The sequence below is a fragment of the Symphalangus syndactylus genome, chromosome 19 (assembly GCF_028878055.3).
Source record: "Symphalangus syndactylus isolate Jambi chromosome 19, NHGRI_mSymSyn1-v2.1_pri, whole genome shotgun sequence".
Taxonomy (NCBI): Eukaryota; Metazoa; Chordata; class Mammalia; order Primates; family Hylobatidae; genus Symphalangus; species Symphalangus syndactylus.
The window spans coordinates 13,403,198-13,428,393 of record NC_072434.2 but is presented as its reverse complement, the minus strand read 5'-3'; the positions used below and the strand labels follow the sequence as shown (position 1 = coordinate 13,428,393).

Below are 25,196 nucleotides of genomic sequence, written 5' to 3'. Positions count from 1 at the left end.
CCCCGTCTCTACTAAAAATACAAAAATTAGCTGGGTGTGGTGGTGCATGCCTATAGTCCCAGCTACTCGGGAAGCTGAGGCAGGAGAATTGCTTGAACCTGGGAGGCGGAGGTTACAATGAGCTGAGATTGTGCCACTGCACTCCAGCCTGGCGCCAGAGCGAGACTCCATCTCAAAAAAAGAGAGATGCAGCCAGCCCACCAAGAATTGTGAAGGAGGTATCTAGGGGAAAAAACACCCTAGCCTCACCTCACACTCTTCCCTCCCTCTGATCTCTGGCCAGTGTTTTGCATTAGCTGAACAGAGGGGCAAGGGAGCAGATAGGTATAGACCATACAGGTCAGCTTCCCCATGTACAGAGCAGATGGAAAAGGGTAGAGAGTGTTCTGGAGAAATGAATGGAGTATATCCATCAGGAACCCCAACACTCCCGAACATCCAGCTTCCATGGTAAGTAATGCTGGGACATGAGACATGTGCCTAAAAGTGCAGGGGAAATTTTCCTTTCCCGCCTCTGAATCTAAATGGCTGGGCAGCAGAACATATTGGAATCTATTGAGCCTGCCAGCCACATGGACAAAGGGCTGGATCTGAGCATGCTAATATGGCTGCACTTTTCTTAGAGGTCCTTCCAAGGCTATGCTCAGTGCAAGGGAGCAGGAGAGACCTGGCTGCATCCATGTGCAAAAACAAGACAAAACAAAAAGGGCCAAAAAATGTAGTCTGGTTTCTGACATGAAATGCACCCACACTTGCAACGTGGCCTAATATATGTCTTGGTTTCTGATTAATCAGATGAACAGCCTTCAGTCTCTTGTAGAAATGAGACTCCTTCTTCACAGTGAGATGAAGTGCAGTAATTCCTTTACTCAAGGGTAGAGATAATATTAAAGCTGAGTTAGAATTTGCTTGGGGAGAGGTTAAACCTCTTTCTAAATGAGACTTTCTTCAGAATCCAAAGGGGAAGATCTCAAAAAGTAGGTCTGAGAACTGAAACCATCTACACCCACATAGCTTATTATCTTCATTAACATGATTTTAACATTCCATTCTCTTTATCAGCATGACTTTACTATTCCAAGAAACTCTTGTCCGCAAAGATAAATGTTGCAAGCCCATTTAAAAGTGCTGAACTTTTCAACAGATAGCATCAAATGACTGCTTCTCTTTAAGACTGCTTGGAACCCTTAGTTCCAAACCCCAGCTTCATTGTGTTCACCAGTCTCCAACTATGGCATCACAATCCTTATCCAATTCAAATAAAGTCACCATGCTTAAGTCTCGCCTTAACCTAGACTTCAAAGCCCCATAAAGACCCTGACTTTACCCTCTCCGCTCTCAGAGTCTACTAAGACTCCATCAAGACTCCAGCTTCGCTTTATCAACAGGTTGTTTTGGTGGTCTTTTTTAGGGAGCCAACATCCAACAGGTCCTTCCTAAGAGGTCCTCTTAAGGGTCCTCATCCAGTTCCTAACCTGGCTCCCCTGCCCCTTAAATATCTGTCCCATCTCTCAGGAGCGGCAGGGGTTCCAGCAGCTGGAGCCAAGTTCCAGTTTTAGTGGCACCAGCAATACAATGACCCTTGTCTTTGGACTAGTTCCACTTAAAAGAACCTAGCCTTCCTAGCTCACTTTATCATGAGCTCAAAAATATACATCCAAGGACGTCCATTTTCACATCCTATGTGAAATCCAGATGTGCATCACTCACTTCTCACCCACATTAACACAAAAATTCAGCTTCTCTTCGTAGGTTCCAAAAGTAATTATATTCTCACTGAAAGTATAAGTAAGCAAGGTAGTGTTTGCAATATGCAAGGTAGCGTATCTCAGAGGGGAGAAGGAAGACTAAGTTTACATTCATTCAGTGTGCAGTGTGCATCTTTTTTTTTTTTTTTTTTTTGAGACAGGGTCTTTCTCTGTCACCCAAGCTGGAGTGCAGTGGCATGATCATGGCTCCACTGCAGCCTCGAACTCCTGGGCTCCAGCAATCCTCTGGCCTCAGCCTCCCAAGGAGCTAGGACTACAGGCATGTGCCATCGTACCTGGGCTGATTTTTTAAAAATTCTTTTTAGTAGAGATGAGATCTTGTTATGTTGCCCAGGTTGGTCTCAAACTCCTGAGCTCAAACAGTCTTCCCATTTCAGCCTCCCAAAGTGCTGGGATTACAGGCATGAGCCACCGTGCCCAGCCCGGTGTGCATCATTTAACTCAAAAGATCCCCTTTGGCCATGTTGCCCTCAAAGTGCTTCCTTTAGGCTTCCCCTCTTAATCTAACTTTGACCCCCAGAGAATCCAGCCTCCAGCCTCCTCCTTCTCCCTCATATATTTATTATGCATGGTTGATTCTGACTCTAGCTTGAGGCTATCCAGCAATATCTTTTTTAACAAAAATGCCCTCTTCCCACAAAGAAATTCCTTCACCAAATATTACATTTGTAGTAGCCAAGACAATTGAAAACAACCTTAATGTCTACCCATAGGGAAATGTTTAAATTATAGCAATTAAATTCAATATTATGAAATCACTGTGTCATGGTAACAAGGGATCAAGTCAATTTATATGTACATCCATGGAAGGAATTCCAAGGCATACTGTTAAGTGTATAAAACAAGTTGCTTACAAAGATGCATAATATAATTCCATTTATGTTAATAAGTTATACACACACACACACACACACACACACACACGCACTCATGGAATGAGGATGTGTGGATTCCATGTGAATGGAATGGGGAAGCTAACTAGCATAAGGCACTATTGTAAGACCTGAGAAAATTAGGAACAGCTTTCTTCCCAGGAGTACACCTGTGATTCTCAAACTGGCAGTGTTGTAAGTTGAACTGTGTCCCCCAAAAAGACATATTAAGGCGCTAATCCCTAATACCTCAGAACATGATTTTATGTGGAAATAGATCATTCCAGATATAATTACTTAGGTGAAGACAAGGTTGCACTGGATTCAGGTGAGCAACATGACTAGTGTCATTTTAAGAAGAAGGCCACATAAAGGCAGAGACACACAGGGGCAACACCTTGTGCTGACAGAGGCAGAGATGCAAGTGATGCAGCTGCAGGCCAAAGGGCACCAAGGCTTGAAAACCCCTATCAGGAAGCAAGAAGAGGCAAGGAAGCACTCTCCCCTACAGGCTGCAGTAGAAGTATGGCCCTGTCAACAACTTGATTTCAGTATTCTAGCCCACAGGACTGTGGATCAATAAATTTCTATTGTTTTAAACCACTGCGTTTGTGGTACTTTCTTTGGCAGCCTTTGGAACCTAATAGAAGAAGTACTTTTTTTGGCAGCCCTAGGAACCTAATCCCTGTATTAGGGATCCCTAATACAGGGATATGTACCGCTTACCTTGCTTCTCTTGGTGGCCCAAGATTATGATAATATTATAATCATAACATTATGATAACATCATAATCTTGGGCCAGCAAGAGAAGCAAGGCAAGGGGTACATATTCCTTGACTCAGAATTTTACTTCTAGGAATCCTGACATACAAATGTGATCTAATTAAAACAGAATCAAGTCATACCTCCATCAAAACCCATAATTATCCCATTTCATTCTGAGTAGAGGCCAAAGTCCTTACAGAGACCTAAAAATCTTACATGATCTGGGTCCTCATTGGCTCTGAGACGGCATCTCCTTCTCTTCTCCCCTCATTGCTCAAGCACTCCAGGAGGCCTCGCTTGGCCTCCTATCTATTCCAGAGCATGCCAAATATGCTTCTACTTCTCTATACCACATGGCCAGCTGCCTTACTGCCTTTAGATTCATTCAAAAAGTTGCCCTTTCATGGGCTAAGGACATGAATAGACAATTCGCAAAAGAAGATATACAAATGGCCAACAAACATGTGAATAAAATGCTCAACATCAGCCAGGCATGGTGGCTCATGCCTGTAATCCCAGCACTTTGGGAGGCTGAGTTGGGTAGATCACCTGAGGTCAGGAGTTCAAGACCAGCCTAGCCAACATGGTGAAACCCCATCTCTACCAAAAATACAAGAATTAGCCGGGCATTGTGGCAGCATCTGTAATTCCAACTATTCAGTGGGCTGAGGCAGGAGAATCACTTGAACCTGGGGGGGCGGAGGTTGCAGTGAGCCAAGATCGCACCACTGCACTCTAGCCTGGGCAAGAGACTCTGTCTCAAAAAAAACAAAAAGTGCTCAACATCTCTAATGATCAGGGAAATACAAATCAAAATCACAATGTGATACCACCTTACTCCTGCAAGAATGGCTATAATCAAAAAAATCAAAAAATAATAGATATTGGCATGGATGCAGTGAAGAGGGAACACTCCTACACTGCTGGTGGGAATGTAGGCTAGTGCAATCACTATGGAAAACAGTGTGGAGATTCCTTACAGAACTAAAAGTAGAACTACCATTTGATCCAGCAATTCCACTACTGGGTGTCTACCCAGAGGAAAATAAGTTGTTATACAAAAATGATATCTGCATATGCATGTTTATAGCAACACAACTCACAATTGCAGAAATGTGGAACCAACCCAAATGCCCATCAGTCAACGAGTGGATAAAGAAACTGTGATATATATATATATATATATATACACACACACACAATGGAATACTACTCATCCTTCAAAAGGAATGAATTAATGGCATTCACAGCAACTTGGATGAGATTGGAGATTATTACTCTAAGTGAAGTAACTCAGGAATGGAAAACCAAACATCGTATGTTTTCTCCTAAGTGGGAGCTAAGCTATGAGGATACAAAGGCATTAGAATGACACAACGGACTTTGGGGGCTCAGTGGAATAGGGTGGGAAGGGGGTGAGGGATAAAAGACTACAAATTGGGTGCGTGTATACTGCTCAGGTGATGGGTGCACCAAATCTCACAAATCACCACTAAAGAATTGACTCATATAACCAAACACCACCTGTTCCCCAACAACCTATGGAAACAAAAAAAATTTTTTTAAGTTGCCTTTTCAACGAAGCATTCCTTAGCCACCCTAAATAAAATTTCAAACTCACCCTGAAATGTTCTTTTTGTTTCGTTTTTTGAGACAGGGTCTCTCTCTGTCACCCAGGCTGGAGTGCCATGGCATGATCACAGTTCATGGTAACCTCTACCTCCCAAGCTCAAGCAATCCTCCCACCTCAGCCTCCAGAGAGATGGGACCACAGGCATGTGCCACCATGCCTGGCTAATTTTTGTATTTTTTGTAGAGACGGGGTTTTGCCATGTTGCCCAGATTGGTCTCAAACTCGTAAACTCAAGCGGTCTACCCGCCTTGGCCTCCCAAAGTGCCGGGATTACAGGCATGAGCCACCATGCTGGGCCTGCCCTGAAATTTTATGTCTGCCTTCCCTGCTTCTTTCTTCTCCTTAGTACTTATTATTATCTATATTGTTGGTCATTTATCTTGTTTATTATCTGTTCTTGTCCCAGTTACTATGGTGACATAACAAATCATCCCAAAACTCAGTGGCTTAAAACATAAAATGACATTCGCTTTGCTCGCAAATCTGTAGTCTGAGCAGGCTCAGCAGTGATAGTTAATTTCTGCTCCACTCAGCAAGATTGGGTGCTCAAAGGTCAGGAACTAGAATCACCTAAAAGCGTGATTGTGCCTGCCCTGGGAAGACATGAACAGCTGGACTCTGCAACAGGTAGGGCACCTTAGGTGCCTGGCTCCTTGGGCACCTGGAGCTGAGCAGGGAGGGCACAGTGGGAGTCTCTCTCATCTTTGTGTGATCTTTCCACATGGTCACTTGGAATGGCAGCTTTAGGGTTGCCAGACTGCTTGGAGGACTTGAGATCTCCAAAGGCAAGTGTCCAAGAGAAAGAGCCAGGCAGAAGCTATATTGCCTTTTAGGACTGACCATACACTTTTGGTCGAAGCAGTTCTGAAGATGCACCTCATTTCAAGGAAAGGGAATACAGACCCCACCTGTTGATGGAGGACTGTCACTGTCACATTGTAAGAAGAGCATGTGGGATGGATGGGCTAAAAATTGCTGCAGCCATCTTTAGAAAGTACCATCTGCCACATTCCCCTTCTAGAATGTTGGTTTCATGAGGACAGGAGTTTTTTCTGTTTAGTGCAGTGTGCCCCCAGCACCTGGAGAAGCACCTGGAACATACGTGTGGGCCAGAGAAGATCATGAGGTATCTAGATGCAAGTGACAAATTGTTGTGCCAGACCCAGAATCAGAAACTTCTGAGGGTCACATAAACACAGCAAGAAGGCAGGTTTGCAGGAGCCAAGGCCCTGCAGATTGTCAAGAGGACAGGAGTGGGAGGGCTGATGAGGAGGTGAGGAAATGAGTGCAGAGACAGAAACACGGTCAGGTGACAAATTGATAGCCAAAGTCAAGTTAAAATTAGTTTTTGCCTTTAGTCTGAATATGTAAGAGTTCTCCTTAGGCCCAAAGATATTGTAAGGTTTCAGCCCGTGTTCAGGATAAAGCAGCCTTTCTCTGATTCTGCTAATTTTGGGCTTATTCACCCCTCCATAGCATTAGGGGAGCAGAAGATATGAAAACTAATAGACAGTATCTGTGAGTTCATATTAAACTAAACCTTTGGTCTTTTCCAGGGCTGTGCTGATAAATGTTTAACAACTAACTCTCCAGAAAAAGAAGAAATAAAGCCTTAATTTGCTGATTTGTAGCATTTGCCTGTATCTATGATGTAAAGACTCTTACTGTGGCCAACTTCGAGTCACCAACAGGACATCACAGCATGTGGATTGGGAAGAGATGGACACCCCCGGCTCTCTCAAGCGTGTGTACTGGCTCCAGCACATCATCATGACTTTCACTTTCCACATTCCTGACAGAATTCGTTATTCTTAAGGAGACAGTTCACTCTCTCCTCCTCCAGGACTTGAAATCAAACTCTGATAGCATGAGTCAAGTTGGCGTTTGCTGTTTTTCGTTTTTTGTTTTTCTTTTCCTGTCAGCAAGAGTGGCCAAGCTGACTAGCAGTGACAAGACATCTACGTTCTATAATACTATTGCCAGGGAAGGAGAGGCAGCAAGGGCTCCTGAAGACATGGGATGCTCACACTCTTCCATTCTAAGGGCATCAGCATCCTGCATGAAGTCAACGGCCTCGGCCAAAGTGTCAGGGAGACCTGCAGTCATGACTTTCAAGTTTGTGAGCACTGCATTCCCCTGGGAGTAACAGAAAATCCAACTGTCTGACAGTGGCTGGCTGAATCAGGCAGGGATTTATTTTCCTCTCCTAACAAAAAGTCTGGGTGGAGCTGACTAGGGCCTTCGGGGACCTGGGCTCCTTCTGTCTTTCCACTCAGCTCTCCATCCTCCTCCTTGTTGTTGGGTGTTCACAAGACAGTGGCCCCACCCTCAGCATCACTCAGTGTTTCTGGCAAGAGAAGGAGGAAGGTGAAGGGTACAGGATGCACACCAGCTGACTCTGACCCCTGATAATGAGCACACTGGGAAGCCCCATCCAAAGACTTCAGCTTACATCTCACGGCCCACAGCCATGGCATGTGGCCACTGTTCCCTTCAGGGGAGGCTGAGAAATGGAGCTTTCAACTGGGCACATTGCCACGCCAAACAAAACTGTGGTTCTATTCAGCAACCAATAGTGTTTGTCATAAGTATAAATCACCAGAGAAGCAGGGAGATACAGTCAGAGCAGAAGGACACAGGTCTGAAGACAACAGCCTCCTAACCATGCTGACAGCATCCACTCTCAGTGACCATTTGCAAGGTCCTACTTGGGCACCACAGTTCTACCCATGCTGGAGGAAATCCTAGGCCTCCCACATCTGCAAATTTCCCTTTGAGAAATCGTGATTCCCTCTCTTCAGTAAAGAATGTCATGAAAAGGCCTAGATATCAGTAGGAGGGAGCCCTGAGGAGGTGACCTCAGAGGAGGAGCACACATTGGCACAGGGGACAGACGTCCAAGCTGCTCTTCCAGAGATCTCCTTCTCAAGGACAGTTGAGTCCCCCCTCACCAACAAGTCCCTCTCCAGAGCTTCTGTGCTACTATTCTCCACACTGACAGGACCTTTCTCCTTGGCTGGACCACTCTGGGCCAGCATGTGAAACCCACCCCAGAGCACAGTCCACGGCAAATTTCAAAGGACGACTGGATCAAAGGCTTTCTAGAGCAGGGTTCTCCAAAGCTTTCGATCGCATACTTCATTATTAAAACATGATTACACGTGGGGAATTCAAAAGATCCCCAAGATGGAAAAAAATGATTAAGCATGTGTGCTGCTAATAGAGATATAGTTACTATTTAATATATGCATATAATATTTACTAGCATAAAACATAGGCAGAAATTGGAATCTTAAAAGGACAAGCTAAAAATAAATAGAGAGATGCGGCTGGCAGAGGCATAGTGCGGGCACACACAACTGTCCCACGTGAGGCTCATGGTAGATGAGGCCCTCGTAGATGGGCCATGGGCCCAGGTAAATGAGGCCTGGAGCCTGGCTGGCCGGGCCGTGCTGCTGGAGGTGCAGGGTGCACCCGTTCGTGGTGTTAGGGCTGGCATGCCAAGTGCACTGCGGTCATCCACCAACTCCTTCCTGCTGTCCCTGATGTGGCCGTGGGGCTGTTCGCCTTCCCCTTTGCCATCATCATCGGCCTGGGTTCTGCACTGACTTCCACAGCCACCTCTTCCTCGCCTGCTTCATGCTTGTGCCCACACAGAGCTCCATCTTCAGCCTCCTGTCCATGGCCATCAACAGGTACCTGGCCAGCCACAGCCAGCTCAGGCATAAAAGTTTAGTCACTGGGACCCAAACAAGAGGGGTTACTGCTGTCCTCTGGGTCCTCGCCTTTGGCATTGGACTGACCCCATTCCTGGAGTGGAACAGTAAAGACAGTACCTCTAACAACTGCATGGAGCCCTGGGATGGAACCATGAATGAAAGCTGCTGCCTTGTGAAGTGTCTCTTTTAGAATGCAGTACCCATGAGTTACATGGTATATTTCAGTTTGGCGGGGGGTAAGTCCTGCCCCCACAGCTCATAATGTGGCTGATCTCCATCAAGTTCTCCACAGTGACCTGCTGGCAGCTTTAGTACATGGAGCCGATGGACCACTCAAGGACCACCCTCCAGCGGGAGATATACACAGCCAAGTCGCTGGCTGTGATGGTGGGGATGTTTGCTCTGTGCTCGCTACCAGTGTGCACCACGGACTGTGTCACTCTTTTTCAGCTAGCTCAGGCTAAAGATAAGCCCGAGTGGGCAAGGAAGATGACCATTCTCCTGTCACATGCAAATTTGATTGTCAATCGCATTGTCTGTGACCGCTGGAACAGAGACTCCTGCTATACTTTTCATAAAATTATTTACAGGTATGTTCACTGCTGGACTCATCTCAATAATGGGAATGGGCAGGTCAGGGCACAGCCTGTTCTCAATGTGGCCTGTGAAGCAGGCTCTGGCCTCTTCGAGGAGAAGACATAAATACATAATAAAAAATGGGACAGGACATGACTGGCTGATTCTCATTGTGAAAGATAGCTATACCTCCCAAGCACATGGGCTGCCTCTTTTGAGCACTCCCCTGGAGCTACCATATATCTAGGTAATACATACCTGTTATTAGTAGGCTCCAAGGGTTAACAAATATATTTATGGTTCTATTTGGCTGCTCTTACTGTGTTGATGATGCTGACAGCTTGAATGGATTCTAAAAGCATGTTTTGTTTTGTTTTAGAGTCTGCCTCCTTTATGGTAGAAAATGACAAACTATTTTACTCTGAAACACTGTGAACTATTATACTGCAAATATGTTTTAACTTAGAGGCAATGAAACAATAAAAGTTGCCTGTACTAAAAATGTATATTTGTTCCTAAGAAGGCAGCCAGGAAAATTAAAAGTATAATTCTTCAATCAAGAAACTGCCATATTAATTTGAGGAAATGATAGTCTCCTAAGTTCTTAAGTAGAATTGTCAACACATAATAATTTTAAGCTCCATTCTTTTCCATATACAGAAACTACCCGAGAGGAAGAAATTGGAAGGATGAGATACCTCTTCTACCAAATTCCCCTTTCTAGAGCTAGGGAGTGAATTTTGCTTCTCTCCAGAGTTCAAGTTTGGCCAAGTTCTTGGAACCTAAAACATGAACATTTCACTAAGTAAAATTATATAACTGTGTATACATATTAGGTGAAATAAAAATAAAACATTTTAAAAATTAAATTAATTAAACAGAAACTCCAATATTCTGCCCATCCTAGTAGTTCTCCTGCATGTCCCCCTTTGGAGGCTATGGCTCTAAAGTTGTATTAGAGAAAGAAGTCAGCATATGTTATGCTTTTAATTAGTCCTTTGGGATATAAGTTATGGGACAAACCTTCCCTTGGCTTAGGGCGAGCTCCAATAAGTCAGATACAGAAAGAAAAATATTGCATTATCTCACTTAAAAAAAAAGAAAAACTTGAATATATAGAAACAGAGAGTAGAAAGGTGGTTGGGGTAGAGGGATGATGGGGAGATAGAGGTCAAAGGGCACAAAGTTTCAGTTATGTAAAATAAATAAGCCTAGAGATCTAATGTACAATATAGGGGCAGCAAAACTCCACCTCCATTGTCAGAGGGTCCTGGCTGAGCCCAAGAATTAAACTGACATAAGACAGATTAACAGAAGACAAGCAAACAAATTTATTTAATAGAAATTTTACATGGCACAGGAGAACCTCACAAGGAAATAAAGACCCGAAGAAGCAGTTAGAGTCAGTTACAAATTCAGTATATTGAATTTGACAAAGAATAGCACACTGTGAAATGTGATAAGGCAAGTGGCTTGGGCTAGGCTATTTAACTGGGTAGAGATGCAACTAGGAAGATAAGGGTTAGTTTAACAAGGTTTGTTTGTACAGATTTCTCTTGGCTTCAGCTTCTCATCCTTGATGATAAGACTGTTCCTTTTTTTTTCCTACTACAGGGAGGATGTCTTTCCCATGAGAATGTCATCTGCTTTTAAGAAACAGCTCAAAGGTCAGAGTGATCTTCTTGCACTTGCTATTTTTTAAGTGCCCTTAACTCAAACAGTCAATATGCCAGAATGGCGTATCTTTAACTCCTGAAACATCACAAGAACTATAGTTAATAGTATTGCATCATATACTGGAAATAACAGAGTAGATTTTACATACTTTTACCACAATAAAAAAAGGTGACTATGTGAGATGATGAATACGTTAACTTGCTTGACTGTAGCCATTATTTCACTATGTAAATGTACAGTCACGCCCGGCTTAACAACGGGGATAGGACCTGAGAAATGCATCACAGTTGATTCCATCATTGTTCCAACATCATGGAGTGTATTTACACATACCTAGCTGACAGAACCTACCACACGCCTAGGCTGAATGGTGTACCTACCGCTCCTCGGCTACAAACCTGCGCAACATGTTACCAGACTGAATACTGCAGGCAATTGTAACACAATGGCAAATATTTGTATATCTAAACATATCTAAGCATAGAAAATGTACAGTAAAAATACATTATTATAATCTTATAGGACCACTATCGTGTATACGGTCCCTCATTGACCAAAACATCATTAGGCTATGCATGACTGTATATCAAAAAATCAATTTTTAAAAGATGGAAAAGTACCAGATGAACACTGGCTGAGTCGGGGAGGCTTTCTGGAAAGGATGATAGGAAACAGCAACCCTAGGGGAGGACACATTGGTACACCTCATAACCTGGAATCAGAGGGTGGAAACTGGGGACTGGCCCAAAAGACCCTTAATAGCGAGGGGCTGAGGCAATGGCAAAGCGTTCGAGCATCTCTCTGCTGAGCGACTGGCTGCCCGGGGACCGCTGGGGTGGTGTGCGTCAGGGGCTCCCTCACACCGTCCTCGAACAGTACCGTGGACCACAAAAGAGCAAGGCTGTCCTAAGGAAAGTCTTTGCCTCTTTGCCGGCCTCCCTTTGGGCCGTCAGGGTGGCAGCGCCACCCCGTGGCTGAATGTGGTGGTGTACCACGCTTCACACAATCTCCTTGCCCAGTGAGTAGCAGGTTCTACCCCAGGGCGGCCACCACCTGCACACCAGCGTGCCTACCAGTGAGTCATCGCTTAGGGCCCTGAACTGACCTAGAGGCGGGGCTGGACTCCGGCATCCGGTAACTCCGCCCGGCTGCTGGGGCCTACGTTTGGCATTGAGCCGTGGGGAACTAGACCTGTTCAATAGCGACAGCTAGTGGTCACCCTCAAAAACAAGGTGCTCTGAGCCTCGCGGGGAAAGCACTGTCAAGATAGGGGGAAATCAGGACAGATTATTGGCCTTGAGTAGAAGCTGGCACATTTCCAAAGCGACTCTTGGGTAAAATGGTCTGTCGAAAACCCAAACGCTTTAAATTGATGTACAACGGCCTTGGCTGCCTCTCCAGCCACATCTCGGGCCACCTGCCTTGCTTTTGATTCCCCAAGGACAAAGAACTGCCGGTCCTCTGAAGCACCCTGATGATCCCACTGTGTGTTGGCCATGCCATCTCCTCTGCCCTGAGCGCTCTTCCCTCTCCCCATTGCCTGGTTAACTCCTGGGCCTCCTTTAAGGTTAAGCCCAACCATTACCTCCTCCAGGAAAACTTCCTTCCCTTCCACCCGGTCCACCTCTCAAGGCTGGGGCAAGTGAGGTCCCACCTCTATCCCATGCCTCTACAGTTTTCTGTATTTGTTTATCACTTGAGTTTATCACACTTTTTAAATTTACCTGAAAATTGTCTTGTGTGTCTGTAACTAAGAGAAGATACCGACTATATTTTACTCATTGTTGCATCTCTAGTACTGAGTACAATTTTAGGCATTTAGAAGGTATTTAATATTTAAGAAATAAAGAACTCATAGACCCTCATACTGGGAAAGGCTTTAGAAGAAACGGAGACCCACAGGGGCAAAACAGCCTTGCATTTCAACAGAGAGGTGGAGATGGATCTAAAAGTCATCTCACTGGATTCCAGTCATTGCCTGTTGCCCCACACCACGCTGTTTTTGCCCCCTGCTGACATCCAATGCACTGAGCTCTCAAGCTGGTGAGAGAGCCTCCCAGCTCTGACTCTGCCATCTCTCCACGATGCCCTAAAGCCCAGCTTGATTCCCTCCCACCCACTTCCTGGAAATCTTTGCTGTCAGAACTAACCTACTTCTTCACTAAACTTCTCCAGCAAACCCACTCCAACGTTTTATCCTAAAGAATTTTAAAAGAAGAAAAACAAATAAATGCATGCATGAAGATGCCCATTGGCAGCATTATCTGTAAAAGCTAAAAATTAGAAATGACAAAAATCTCCATATAATTAAATAAAATTATATTCCTCTATATAATTTCCACATGAATAAAATTCCTAATTATATCATGCAAACTAAAACGAGTTTCACTGCAACATTGGAATGTTTTTATTTTTACTTTATTGTATTACCAAATACTTCCATAGTATTTACTATATTTAGGAACTATTCTACTGAATATTAACTAATTTAAATCCTCAAAAGATCCCTGTGAGACAGGTGCTATTATGATTACCATTATTAGTCAGAACACATTTGTTTTGGTCTAACTTAGAATTTAAATGACACATAGTGAGAAACACTACGAGCCACTTCAAATGTTTTTCTTCCATAGAGAACAGTGTAAGACACATTCTTTAAAAAACTTAGTTAAATGAGTTTTAAAACTTACAAGATTAGATCAGACAAAATGCATTGACTCACTGAAACTACTCCTCCATTTTCACACAGCTACAGATCTGCGAGTCCATTTCATCATAACCATTAATAAGTCACAAGACAGATGCTCCAAATTGCAGGTGTTGCTAATAGTGATAGCTCACATTTCTTGGTGCTTTACAAGTATTATGTCTGGTAATCCTATAACAATTCTGTCAAGCAGATATTATTGGTTATAGCCATTTTACAGAGGAGGGAACTGAGATGCAAAGACCTCAAACATAGCGTTCATGCTCTCTAAGCTCAAACAGATAGTAAGGGGCAAAGCCAGGCTTCACACCCAGGCAGTCTGACTTCTGGTGTCCCTGCCCATCTAGCCCCAGGCTGCCACTCAGGACAGCTTCAGAGTGAGCAACAATCTTGAAGTATAGAAGACAGATGTGATAGATAAAGTAATCCTGTTACAAAGTTAAACATAATCACAGCTCTGAATTATTACAATTACAGAAAATTATTCTAACATATTAATTTTTATTATGTATATTAAGTTGTATTTGCATTGTATTTGCCAGTGGCTAATAATTATCCTGAGCAATGCTGGGTCACGTGGCTACTGTTTAATAATAAGGAAATTACTAAACACATTGTGGTACACTAATATTATGAAAGACCATGACGATGTGAAAAGCTAAAAACATGGAAAAAAAGGTAAAAACAAAAAATATTTATAATATAGTATCAAGTGAAAAAACAAACATACAATTCATACAATTACATATTACAAAAATGTAGATTTCACTATGCTTAAAATATTATTAAAAAGAAATGCATATGATCAAAAACTAGAAGGTAGTGTGAAAAATATGAAACTAATTTGTCTTTGGGTAGTAGGGTTAAGATGATTATTTTTCTATTTTAAAAATCTTTTAGTAATATTATATTAAAATTTGTGTAAATCTGAAAAAAAAAAAAAGAAAATCCGAATGCTTTCCAACTCATTTCTCTGTCCATCTGCCTTTAGTTTTCTAAGCAAGCCCTAAAGCTGCTCTCTGCAGGCAGGGGCGAGGGCATGTGTGGGGAGTGCTGACGGCAATCTAGTATGTGAGCACTTTTGGTGAGATCAGTTTGGTTCACTGTTACGGCATCAATTTAATATTCTTTGTTATGGATGATAAATCGTACTGAGTATAAAACAAATTCTAAAGGTTTGTGTAGAAATGTATAAAATGTATAGAAAAGTCTCTGGAAGATATCTCAGTTTGGAATGTGAAGGCATTTGTGACATAATTAGGATAGCTTAACAGAGGCTGTGCCAAGAGATGACAATTTAACTAGGAAAGAAAATTGTCAGTTTCAGAAAGAGGATCACAATATTACATGACCTAATTTTGTTAGACAGCCAACATCCCCAATATCGGAGTATTAATGAGTACATTTACTAGTGTTGAGGCTCTCAGAATTCTTAGCTAAAGACCTTGATCATGGCTCTGACTGCCTAGGCTATGTGAAAAAACAGGACATACAAAAAGTAAGTAGAAGTAGATTTTAATCAACAGAAACCTCATATTTTTTATTTTTGTTGAATGATAATTTTTGGAAACTCAGCAATTTACATAAGAATATCTTTTACATAAAGAATGTGGGCCAGTCACGGTGGCTCACACCTGTAATCCCAGTACTTTGGGAGGCCGAGGCAAGTGGATCACTGGAGGTCAGGAGTTCGAGACCAGCCTAGCCAACATGGCAAAACCCCATCTCTACTTTAAAAAATACAAAAATTAGCCAGCATGGTGGCGTGTGCCTGTAATCCCAGCTACTCAGGAGGCTGAGGTGGGAGAATCACTTGAACCTGGGAGGCAGAGGTTGCAGTGAGCCAAGATCGTGCCACTGCACTCCAGCCTGGGCAACACAGCAAGACTCCATCTCAAAAAAGAATGTGATTTTTTAGCCACAAACTAGGAGTCCTATTTATTGGAAAACTCACACATACACTGGGGAGAGGAGGGTGGTGCTTCGGCTGAGCTCTAAAACGCAGTAATTTTTCATTTAGAAAAGGGCATTATATGAGTAGAAGACAAGTCATTATGATATTTAACTCAGGAACAGCCGTATTTCATATTCTGGAAGGACTCAAGGGGACAGAACCTGAAATGAAGGATAAAGAAGAGAAATGAAAGCTCTCTGAAGATTAACTTGTGGTTTGTCCTTTCCGTCCAAATAGAGATGGGTGCCTGGGAGGCCCCCCTTTTTCGTTCTACATTACTCTTTCCTTTTCTGTTTCCTAATATACATACACTCCTACCTCTATACCTACCCCACCTTCACCCCCAAGCCTGAGGCTGCAGCCTGTCAGGGCCCTTCAACGTCACAGCCAGTGAGACCACCTTTCTTATCAGCCTACAACAAAAAGTAACTTGTCCCTTGCTCAATGCTGGACCCACAAGAATGGATCCACAGTTAATTTGTGCCTTACGGTTAGGCCTTTCAGATTCTTAGAATCTAAACAACAGATAAATCTCTTGCTAATATTGAATGTCTCTTACAGCATAAATTTGAGGTCTCATTACACGAAAAGGCTCTCTACCAACAATGACGATACAAAGCAAGCAAAGACAAGAGGAGGACTTAGAACTCTGTCCTGCCACAAATGTACAGTCATAACTCTACGACAGAGCAGCAACCTTGCAAACATAGGAGTCAAGGAAATACTTATCTTCCTCCTGGTGAGTTTAGACTGTATCATCTCTGAGAATGAATATTTGTCCTTGGGATGTTTGTGTGGACATCTGAGTAAACAGTTACCAGCTAGACACTTGGAAGACTAAGGAGGAGAGTCTGCAAGTCACCTGATAAGGAGAACTTGAACTTGAATGGGAACAGACTTAAGTATGCCTACCATGAGCTGTTCTGCAAAACTTGGAGTGCCAAGGCCACTGTGGACTATCCTATTAAGAGTGTCTGCAGCATTATTCTAGAAGGAATAACTTAGACTTGAGGAATGCGGTGCTGAAGAAACCTTGTCAGGTGTGTAGGGAAGGATTCCAAGGCAAGAACAACTCTTATGAATGAGGTTGCCATTTCCCAGAAGATAGGTAGGAGTCACCCAGTAGAGTGGAAAGAGGAGTGGGATTAGAACTGGTAACACCCATGAGGAGACCCCCATAAAGTGTTTAACTTCATGGTGGCTCACACCTGTAATCCTAGTACTTTGGGAGGCCAAGGCAGGTGGATCACTTAAGGTCAGGAGTTTGAGACCAGCCGGGCCAACATTGCAAAACCCCGTCTCTACTAAAAATACAAAAAATTAGCCAGATGTGGTGGTGCACGCCTATAATCCCAGCTACTTCGGAGGCTGAGGCACCCGGGAGGCAGAGGTTGCAGTGAACCAAGGTCACGCCACTGCACTCCAGCTTGGGCAACAGAGCGAAACTCTATCTCAAGAAAAAAAATTTTTTTTTTTTTAACTCCTTAGTGCTGTCTCTTGGAGTATGGGAGAAGTCATATTAGCATATAGTTTAGTTACCCCAACTGTATAATAAAATCTGATAATCTTACACATGTTTGTGTGGTATTGTGAAGCAACCAGGCTATAAAGCAAAGGGTAGCTTACTCCATACTCATCGTCTCATGGGGGACTACACAGGGCCCAGCATCTATCAAGGAAACTGTTTCAGAATATGACCATGAAAGAAGGGAGCCGTTGTTCCCATTGAACCTGGAAATGATGAGAAGAAGCAAAGGATACTGGCCACTAAAAGCCTGCTGCCCAGCTCAAGAGCAGCCTGAATTAAACCCTCCATTGGAGGCCAGCTGATGGTTACACTACAAATCTCTGCTTGAGCCTAATTTGGTAAATTCATTTTCTTAAATCCATTTTATCTAGATTTTAAAAATCATTAGCATAGTTACACAAATGACTCTCCACAATTATTTTAATTTCCACTGTATTGTTGCTACTTTCCATGTATCATTCCTAAACTTTTATAATGTCTTTTCTCTTTTTTAAATTGATTTGGCTCACTGATAGTTTATTTTATTGATTTTGTTTTCTATTTGTATGTCTACAATTCCTCCCCCTGCCAGATGCACACACGAAACTGAATTTTTTTTTATCAATTTTAAACAGGATTCTTATTACATATTCCCCTTTTATCATTTCAAAATTCTCACTTTCTTTTTTTCTGATCATTTTTTAGCAATTCATTTGAAAATAAATGAATAGGAAATTTATTTTTAATCTTCTTGATTTAGGTAATGAAAATGTTTAAAGCTAGGAATTTTTCTTGAGTTCTGCTTGGCCATACCTCACAGATTTTGCTCATAATGTTGCCACTATCACCGTTTTCAATGCATTCTTAATTGCAGATCTGAAATTCCCTCTATCTTTTCAGAGTAAATGGGAATAATTTTTTTCCAAGAAGTTAAAGTATTTCTTTCTTCCATCTTTTGTTATTTATTTCAATTGTATTGTACTATGGTCAGAAAATCCTGCTATAATAGATCAACTTTTCAAAACATATACTGAGGTTTGCTTTTTGATCAATATGGTCAATTTTTTTAATGTCTCATGGGCATTTGAAAATAAGGTATATTTTCTATTCTCAAAGTTCTGTGTGTGTGTATGTGTGTCTTTTTTGATATAGATAGATAGGTATGACAACCTTATTAATTGTTTTGTTCTCAGAACACAACATTAAGCGCTCAAACCTACTGTCAAGCAAACCTCGGTCCAACACTTTCCGTGTGATCTTGAGCATATCATTGACCGCTCTAAATCCCAGTTATCATGGGGGTAGTATCCCAATGACTGTAGAGCTTTGTGGACATTTCTTTCTGATGTTTAATGGAGTCCAAATAGTAGGTCTCTACCGGAATTCCTATTAAAATCTCCTGTCTTTCTTTACGCTCTAATGCCTTGAATTCCCAGAATCTTCTCACTCTTCTATGCCAATAAAAATTTTCTGGCCAGGCGCGGTGGCTCATGTCTGTAATCGCAGCACTTTGGGAGGCCGAGGCAGGTGGATCACCTGAGGTCAGTAGTTTGAGTCCAGCCTGACTAACATGGTGAAATCCCAAATACAAAAAATTATCTGGGCATGGTGGCGTATGCCTGTAATCCCAGCTACTCGGGAGGCTGAGGCAGGAGAATTGCTTGAACCTGGGAGGCGGAGGTTGCAGTGAACCAAGATTGCGCAATTGCACTCCAGCTTAGGCAACAAGAGTGAATCTCCGTCTCTCTCTGTCGCCCAGGCTGGAGTACAGTGGCACGTTCTTGGCTCACTGCAACCTCTGCCTCCCAGGTTCAAGCGATTCTCGCACCTCAACCTCCCAAGTAGCTGGGTTTACAGGCACATGCCATGACATCCGGCTAATTTTTTATATTTTTGGTAGAGATGGGGTTTCACCATGTTGGCCAGGCTAGTCTTGAACTCCTGACCTCAAGTGATCCACCCACTTGGACCTCCCAAAGTGCTGGGATTACAGGCATGAGCCACTGTGCCCTGCCAAAATTATCTTATTCTGACATCTTGGGCTCCCCAAGCCCTCTGTCCTCTACTCATTCCCATCTCTATGTGTCAAGCTCCAGACACAGGGCCTTGAGCTGTTGTCTCTCATCCTGAGTAAATGCCACTTGTCTTCGGTCCTAGTACTTGAGAATCCATCCTCTGCTTTTCCCTGTCAATTCCTTGTCCTTTTTCTCCTCAAAGAACAGAGAAAGAAGCAGAAGCAGAGAAAATGGTGACAAACTCTCCACATGTTAATAAATGTGATCACAGCTATTTTTAAGTTCCATTACCTGCCTCACATGTGTCAAACCTTAGAATTCCAAAGAGCCATGGACATCACCCAACTACCACAGTGAGTAGCATCCAGACAAGGTGAATTTTACAAGGTTACAAAGCTGCTCGGTTAACGTCCCAACCCAGTTTCCTCTCCACTATTTTAGCCTGAACTTCTTGGGAATTTCCTGGCTGCATCATTTGTGATGGCTTCATCTTAATGCATGCAAATCAGTTCCCTTTAGTTTTTCCCTAAATTTCCTAGTCCGGTTGACTGGATAAAAAATGTGTAGAAGACTCTGCCTTCTATTCCTTCCTTCATCCCCCAGCTACCCACCTTTACACCCCCTTCTCATTGCTCCAGAAAGGAGCAAATCCAGAGTTGGCCTCATTCCAGAATCTGAGAAAGACATCAGCTACTTCAGAAGAGCAGAAACTCTTTAAAACACCAGGATTGGGAAGAAGTGGCTAAAGAAAAAGGAAAATCCTTGCACAAAGAACTACCTGATACACATGAAAGCCTACACTGAGAACATCTCATCTAGGTCTTACCACCAGAAAGGCATTTTTTTCCCTCTCATAGAAACCACAAAGGTCTGAATCTGACCGAGAGGACTATCCTTTTCTAATCGTGGAAAGGAATCTTGACTTGAAACTGTCCAAGAGCTCCGACCAATCCAGTAGCAAGAGAAAGGGTGGCCGGGGTGCCTACTGATGGGAGGAGCTCCTGAGCCCAGCCCTGGAGGCCTGAGTTCAGGGGCCCACTCAGATGATACCAGAGAGCAAGAGAGAGGAACTGGGGTTTGCGAACCTTGTGGTTTTGTCTGTTTCCTGTTTCTGCAAGGCTGCTGTGCAAAAAGAAAGACGGTACCAAGAAGGGACGTGTTAATGGGGCCCAGACCTATGGATTGAAAGCGTGTGCTTTACCCATCTGCTGTCTTGCTCCATCTGAGACCAGAGCCAAGATCTGCCCAGGAGCTGGAATGCTTTCCTGAGTGGCTTGAGTTGGAGCCTGGGACTTGGAGGTAACTGAGAAGGAGGATGCTTTTGTGTCCAGGTTTGGGAACTCCAACTTTGGGGTAGGGCAGAAGATGCTCTACCATCCCAGCTCCGCTGGGTGAAGAGAGAGTGGGTGGCATAGTTTAAGGGTGTCAGGGGTTTGGGTAACCAAGAAAGTATCCTGTGTTGGTTTCCTGTGGCGCTAGCCATGGCACAGGATACAGCTTGCACCACTCCTCTGTTCCAGTAGATTAGATTACATTAGATTAGGAGTGAATCAAACGACTTAGAGTTCAGGCTACCCAGTGATATGGGCATGAATTAAATGACCTTTTATAGTTTTCTTCAAAGCAGGGATCCCTGAACACAAGACTGCCTTCCCAGCAGCTTAAGCGCAGGCCCCTCTCCCCTCAGTTCACACTGAGAGCCAGGAAGGCCAACCCATGCAGGAAGCCATTCATTGTCTCCGTTGCACACATGGCCAGGAAGTAAAAGCGAGACTCAGAAAGGCATGTCAAGCCACAGTCAGGTGAGGAGCTGTGCCCTGTTCTCTCTCTGCAGCCTGAGAGACCAGGCTGAGCCTTCCCAGCCAGCAACCCTTCTTCCTCCAAGCTCTAAGTGAGCCCAGTCATGCTGCCAGGGGGGAACCTGAGAGATGCCAGAAATCCTGGGCAGTGGCCCAGTGATCTTTCTTTGAACCCTACGGGGACCAGTTCCCTTTTCTTTAGCAGCCTATCCCTGTCAGCCGTCCCACATACCTTCTTGTTTTCAAGCAAGTCAGTAGGGTCCAGATATCCCAGAAACCTGGGTAGGGTTCTATGCAGCATGCTGCACCAAATCCTAGCAGGTGTGGTAGCCAAGGCATCTGGGAACACTCTCCTCTCTAAGGAGGCATTTCCACTGCAGCTCCTTTTTTAGGTAAGAAGGCTCAATGTCTGCCCCAAGGAAGCAGACAGCAGAGCGGCTGTGTGTTTCAGTGGACTAAGATTGGTGGCCTGGGTGGAGAGCCCAGAGAGACCTCATCTCGGGCACTGTCTTCTCCCCCATAGCCCTTTCCTCTTCGCGGCAAGAAGGTAGGAGGATTCTCAATGTTCTGTCTCCAATACAAAACCTGTGGGGAAGCTGGAGCCAAACACGGAGGAGACCTCACACCTTATGTGTGACGCAGGCAGACCTCATCTCTTCCTTACCTTTCTGCTTGGTGTAATTGGGATGGCGATTATGTCCAGACCACAGAGAAGCCCTTTCTCCTTATAGCCCAAACCCAGAGGTCAGAGGAACCCAGAGGTCAGAGTCCAAACCCAGAGGTCAGAAGTAAATGTGACTTCAGCATGGGGCCAGCATCCCCTCAATCTGGTAAACAATATACTCTGTCAAAGAGAGAGGGTTGAGAGGATGAGAGAAGGCATTCTTGGTCCTGGAAGTGCTAGTTTAGCTTGGAGCCTTTGTCTTACAGCACCAAGTCTTCAATATCCAACATCAGCATAACAAGGATAATATTCGCAATTACTTTTGCACCAACCTAATAAGAATACTTTATGTCTTTATTATTAAAAGGTAACATTTATTGTGTGCTCCATGCCAGGTACATGGCCTGCATTTTGTCATTTAATCCTTATAACCTACAAGGCAGGTCCTAGCCCCATTTTATAAATGAGGAGACTTGGGCTTAGAGATGTTTAATAGCTTATGTAAAAACACACACAGGTTGTAGGTGACAGAGCCAGAACATGAGTCCACACAGTGTGACTCCAAGAGCCAGGGCTCTCCACTGTAATCCATGGCAGAATAGCCAGGGGCTGTGGCTCAGGAATGCTGTGAATGTAGGTTCTAGACATGGAGTTCACATGCACATAATCCTGGGTCTCCACCATCCAGTCATTTATAACAATAGACATGGGTCTCTCAGACCCTTTTTTTTAAGTCTTTAAATAAAGAAAGTGGCAGGGAGGAAGTCAAGGGACCACCCCCTGTGCCCACTCCCACCCTTATCCAAGAAGAAGTAAGGAAAAACAAAGAAGAGAGCCATTCAGAATGGGTCTGTAGAGGACAAACATTAACAACTTCACATTTCTGCTTGGAATCAATGCTGCGTGACACCAGAGTATGCCCCTCCAACCCTCAAGAGTCAGGCATTTGAGTGTCCAGGGCTTGACCACACAAAACTCCTCTCAGGGAAGAAGACCGTCCCACCCATGACCCTGGGGAATGAGTGGTAGGATCAGAGAGAAAACAAGAATCCTGCAGAGAATTCCAGACTGAGACAGGATAGCAAAGTCCCAGTAAAGGGGCAGAGAGTCTGCTACCTGTTGAGTCTGTTTGGCCTATAAATAAACCCCAAGGGGTTAGAGCTAGCAAATGCCTGCTGGTTGGTGAAGCTGAGATACCCTCCTCCCAGGGTGGTGGGTAATGAGGTTGTGGGAGGAAGAGAAGCAGCAGCAGCAGCTGTGAGGGGGAGTCCCTCTTCCTTCATCAGTCCCTGGTCTGACTCCAGTGATCAGAGGAGGCAGGACACAGAATTTCCAATGCTCAGAATCCAGCTCATCCAAATCCAGTCCAACTCAGCAAAGTGACCAGAGGGTTCTAGGAGGATAAACTACAGAAGGTAGGTGGGGAAGAGTAGGAAAGAGAAAGGCACAGAGAAGGAAAAGGGGATTCAGGTCTGGGTGCTATGTGATATCAGGTAAGGCCATGCAGAGGTACATCTTGTGGCCCCTACACCAAGCCTGGCTCCCTGGAAACTTCTGATTACTGTTTTTGTTTTGTTTCTTTTCTGTTTGCAACAGCCTTATTGAGGTATAATTCATGTGCTTGTGGGTTTGGATGGCACAATCTGTGTCTGGGCTAAGGAAAGCAGACTTGGCACCAGAATTAGCCCTGACAGGGAGGTAATCCTAAAGAAATGGAACCCTCAGCCCCAAGAGTATTGGAGCCAGATGCTCTGAAATGGGTTTTGGCCAGCACTAGGCATGTGGCAGATGCTCACTCAATACTGATTGGACTTGATCTGCACCTGAGAGACAGAGCCCAGTCCTGAGCTTGGAGTGGGGGGCCCATGGACCATTGTCAGGACAGCAGGTTGGAGGAATTAGGGGAGGGTTTCCCTCCTAAACCATGCCAGGTCCAGGCTCACAAGCTAGTTGCTTAAAGTCTAGAGGAGAGCAATGGGTGCTGGTCACAGGACTGGTCACCACCTGAGGGGGGTGTGGTTAGCCCTCCAGATCCTTGAGAAGTGTCACTCAACTATGTTAGTAACAGCTTGGACCAAGAGAGCAGTAAAGATACTGACTTTCCTTTTCAGCTTGGGGAATAAGAGGGCAGATTGGCTCAACTTAGCTGCTTCTCTAGAAGTCTGGAAAATGAACACACGCCTGCCATCCAAGAGGCTATAAGCTCATTATGATTTTAATCAATTATTTCTCATGTTCCCCTGACTTAGAGGCATGGTAAGATGTTCAGTCAAGGAGTAAGTGGCAGCCATAGAGACCCTTTTACTTTACAAAGGGGAAACGTTGGCTAGAGAAAAGCAGGAATTCACTTTTATAAGATTGTATTAGTTCATTAGAGACTGAGCCCAAGAGTCCTGACTGCCAGCTTGATACCACCATGTCCTCAGTTTTCAACCCACATGGATGGAACTCTGTGCTATTTCTGCCCCCTGGTCTAGGGAGATAGTCATTTTTCTGCCCATCTTCTGACCCTTCCCCTTCTCCTCCCTCTTGGCATCTGGCAGACCCAGGCATCTATTCCAGGAACTGGAAGCCAAGCGCAACAGGTGCTTGGAGGTCATCATGATCAGCCCAGACCCCAGGCCCTCCCCTGGCTTGGCCCGGTGGGCCGAGAGCTATGAGGCCAAGTGTGAGCGCAGGCAAGAGACCCGTGAAAGCCGCCGCTGCCGTCCCAATGTGACCACTTGCCGCCAGGTGGGGAAGACGCTGAGGATCCAGCAGAGAGAGCAGCTCCAGAGAGCTCGACTGCAGCAGTTCTTCAGGAGGAGGAACCTGGAGCTAGAGGAGAAGGGCAAAGCGCAGCGTCCCCAGGCCAGGGAGCAAGGGCCCTCCAGGCGGCCAGGACAGGTGACTGTCCTCAAGGAACCCTTGTCTTGTGCCAGCAGGATCTCTTCTCCCAGAGAGCAGGTGGGCCGTGTCAAGGGACATACTGCTCTGTGCTCTGGGACCCTCTCTGGACAAGGAGGGTGGGTGGGCTCAAGGTCACTAAAAAGTGATCTAAATTAAGTCCTTCTTCCTCAGTCATACAGTAAAGTTGCCAACAGCTACTTATTCAGAGATTTTTGCTGTTGTGTTTTCGTTTGTTTAGCTCTTTTTGTTCTGCACTTGACTTGTAAGAGAGAAAAAATAATTTTTAAAAGCAATTCCAGGCTGGGCATGTTGGCTCATACCTGTAATCCCAGCACTTTGGGAGGCCAAGGCAGGAGGATCACTTGAGGCCAGGAGGTCGAGACCAGCCTTTTGATAGAGACAAGACCCAGTCTCTATCAAAAACTTTACAAACTAGCCAGGCATGGTGGTGCACACCTGTAGTCCTAACCAATCAGGAGGCAAAGATGGGAGGATTACTTGAACCCAGGAGTTTGAAGCTGCAATAAGCTATGATCACACCATTGCACTCCAGCCTGGGCAACAGAGGGAGACCCTATCTCTAAAAAACTTAAAAATAAAATAAATAAAAATAATTCCAAAGCTAATGCCTATATCAATTCAAATTTAG

General features: G+C 44.3%; 2 protein-coding genes and 1 pseudogene across 16 annotated transcripts in view; 2 read left to right on the top strand and 1 right to left on the bottom strand.

The window, feature by feature from the left end:
* Nucleotides 1-25,196, bottom strand: part of LAMB3 (laminin subunit beta 3) — a 207,982-nt gene that overhangs the window by 159,846 nt on the left and 22,940 nt on the right. The window lies entirely within an intron of this gene.
* LOC129458811 (adenosine receptor A2b-like) lies at nucleotides 8,418-9,518 on the top strand (annotated as a pseudogene).
* The window catches only part of TRAF3IP3 (TRAF3 interacting protein 3), a 25,791-nt gene continuing 20,758 nt past the window's right edge, over nucleotides 20,164-25,196 (top strand). For 3 of the 14 annotated variants that reach the window (XM_063613129.1, XM_063613134.1, XM_063613127.1), the window contains exons 1-2: nucleotides 20,241-20,494; nucleotides 24,221-24,604. In XM_063613129.1, the coding sequence (XP_063469199.1) occupies nucleotides 24,260-24,604 (345 nt within the window). In that variant the 5' untranslated portion in view covers nucleotides 20,241-20,494; nucleotides 24,221-24,259. Of the gene's footprint in view, nucleotides 20,495-24,201; nucleotides 24,605-25,196 lie in introns of all 14 variants that reach the window. The other 11 variants (XM_055235161.2, XM_055235160.2, XM_063613131.1 and 8 more) reach the window with 7 other exon arrangements.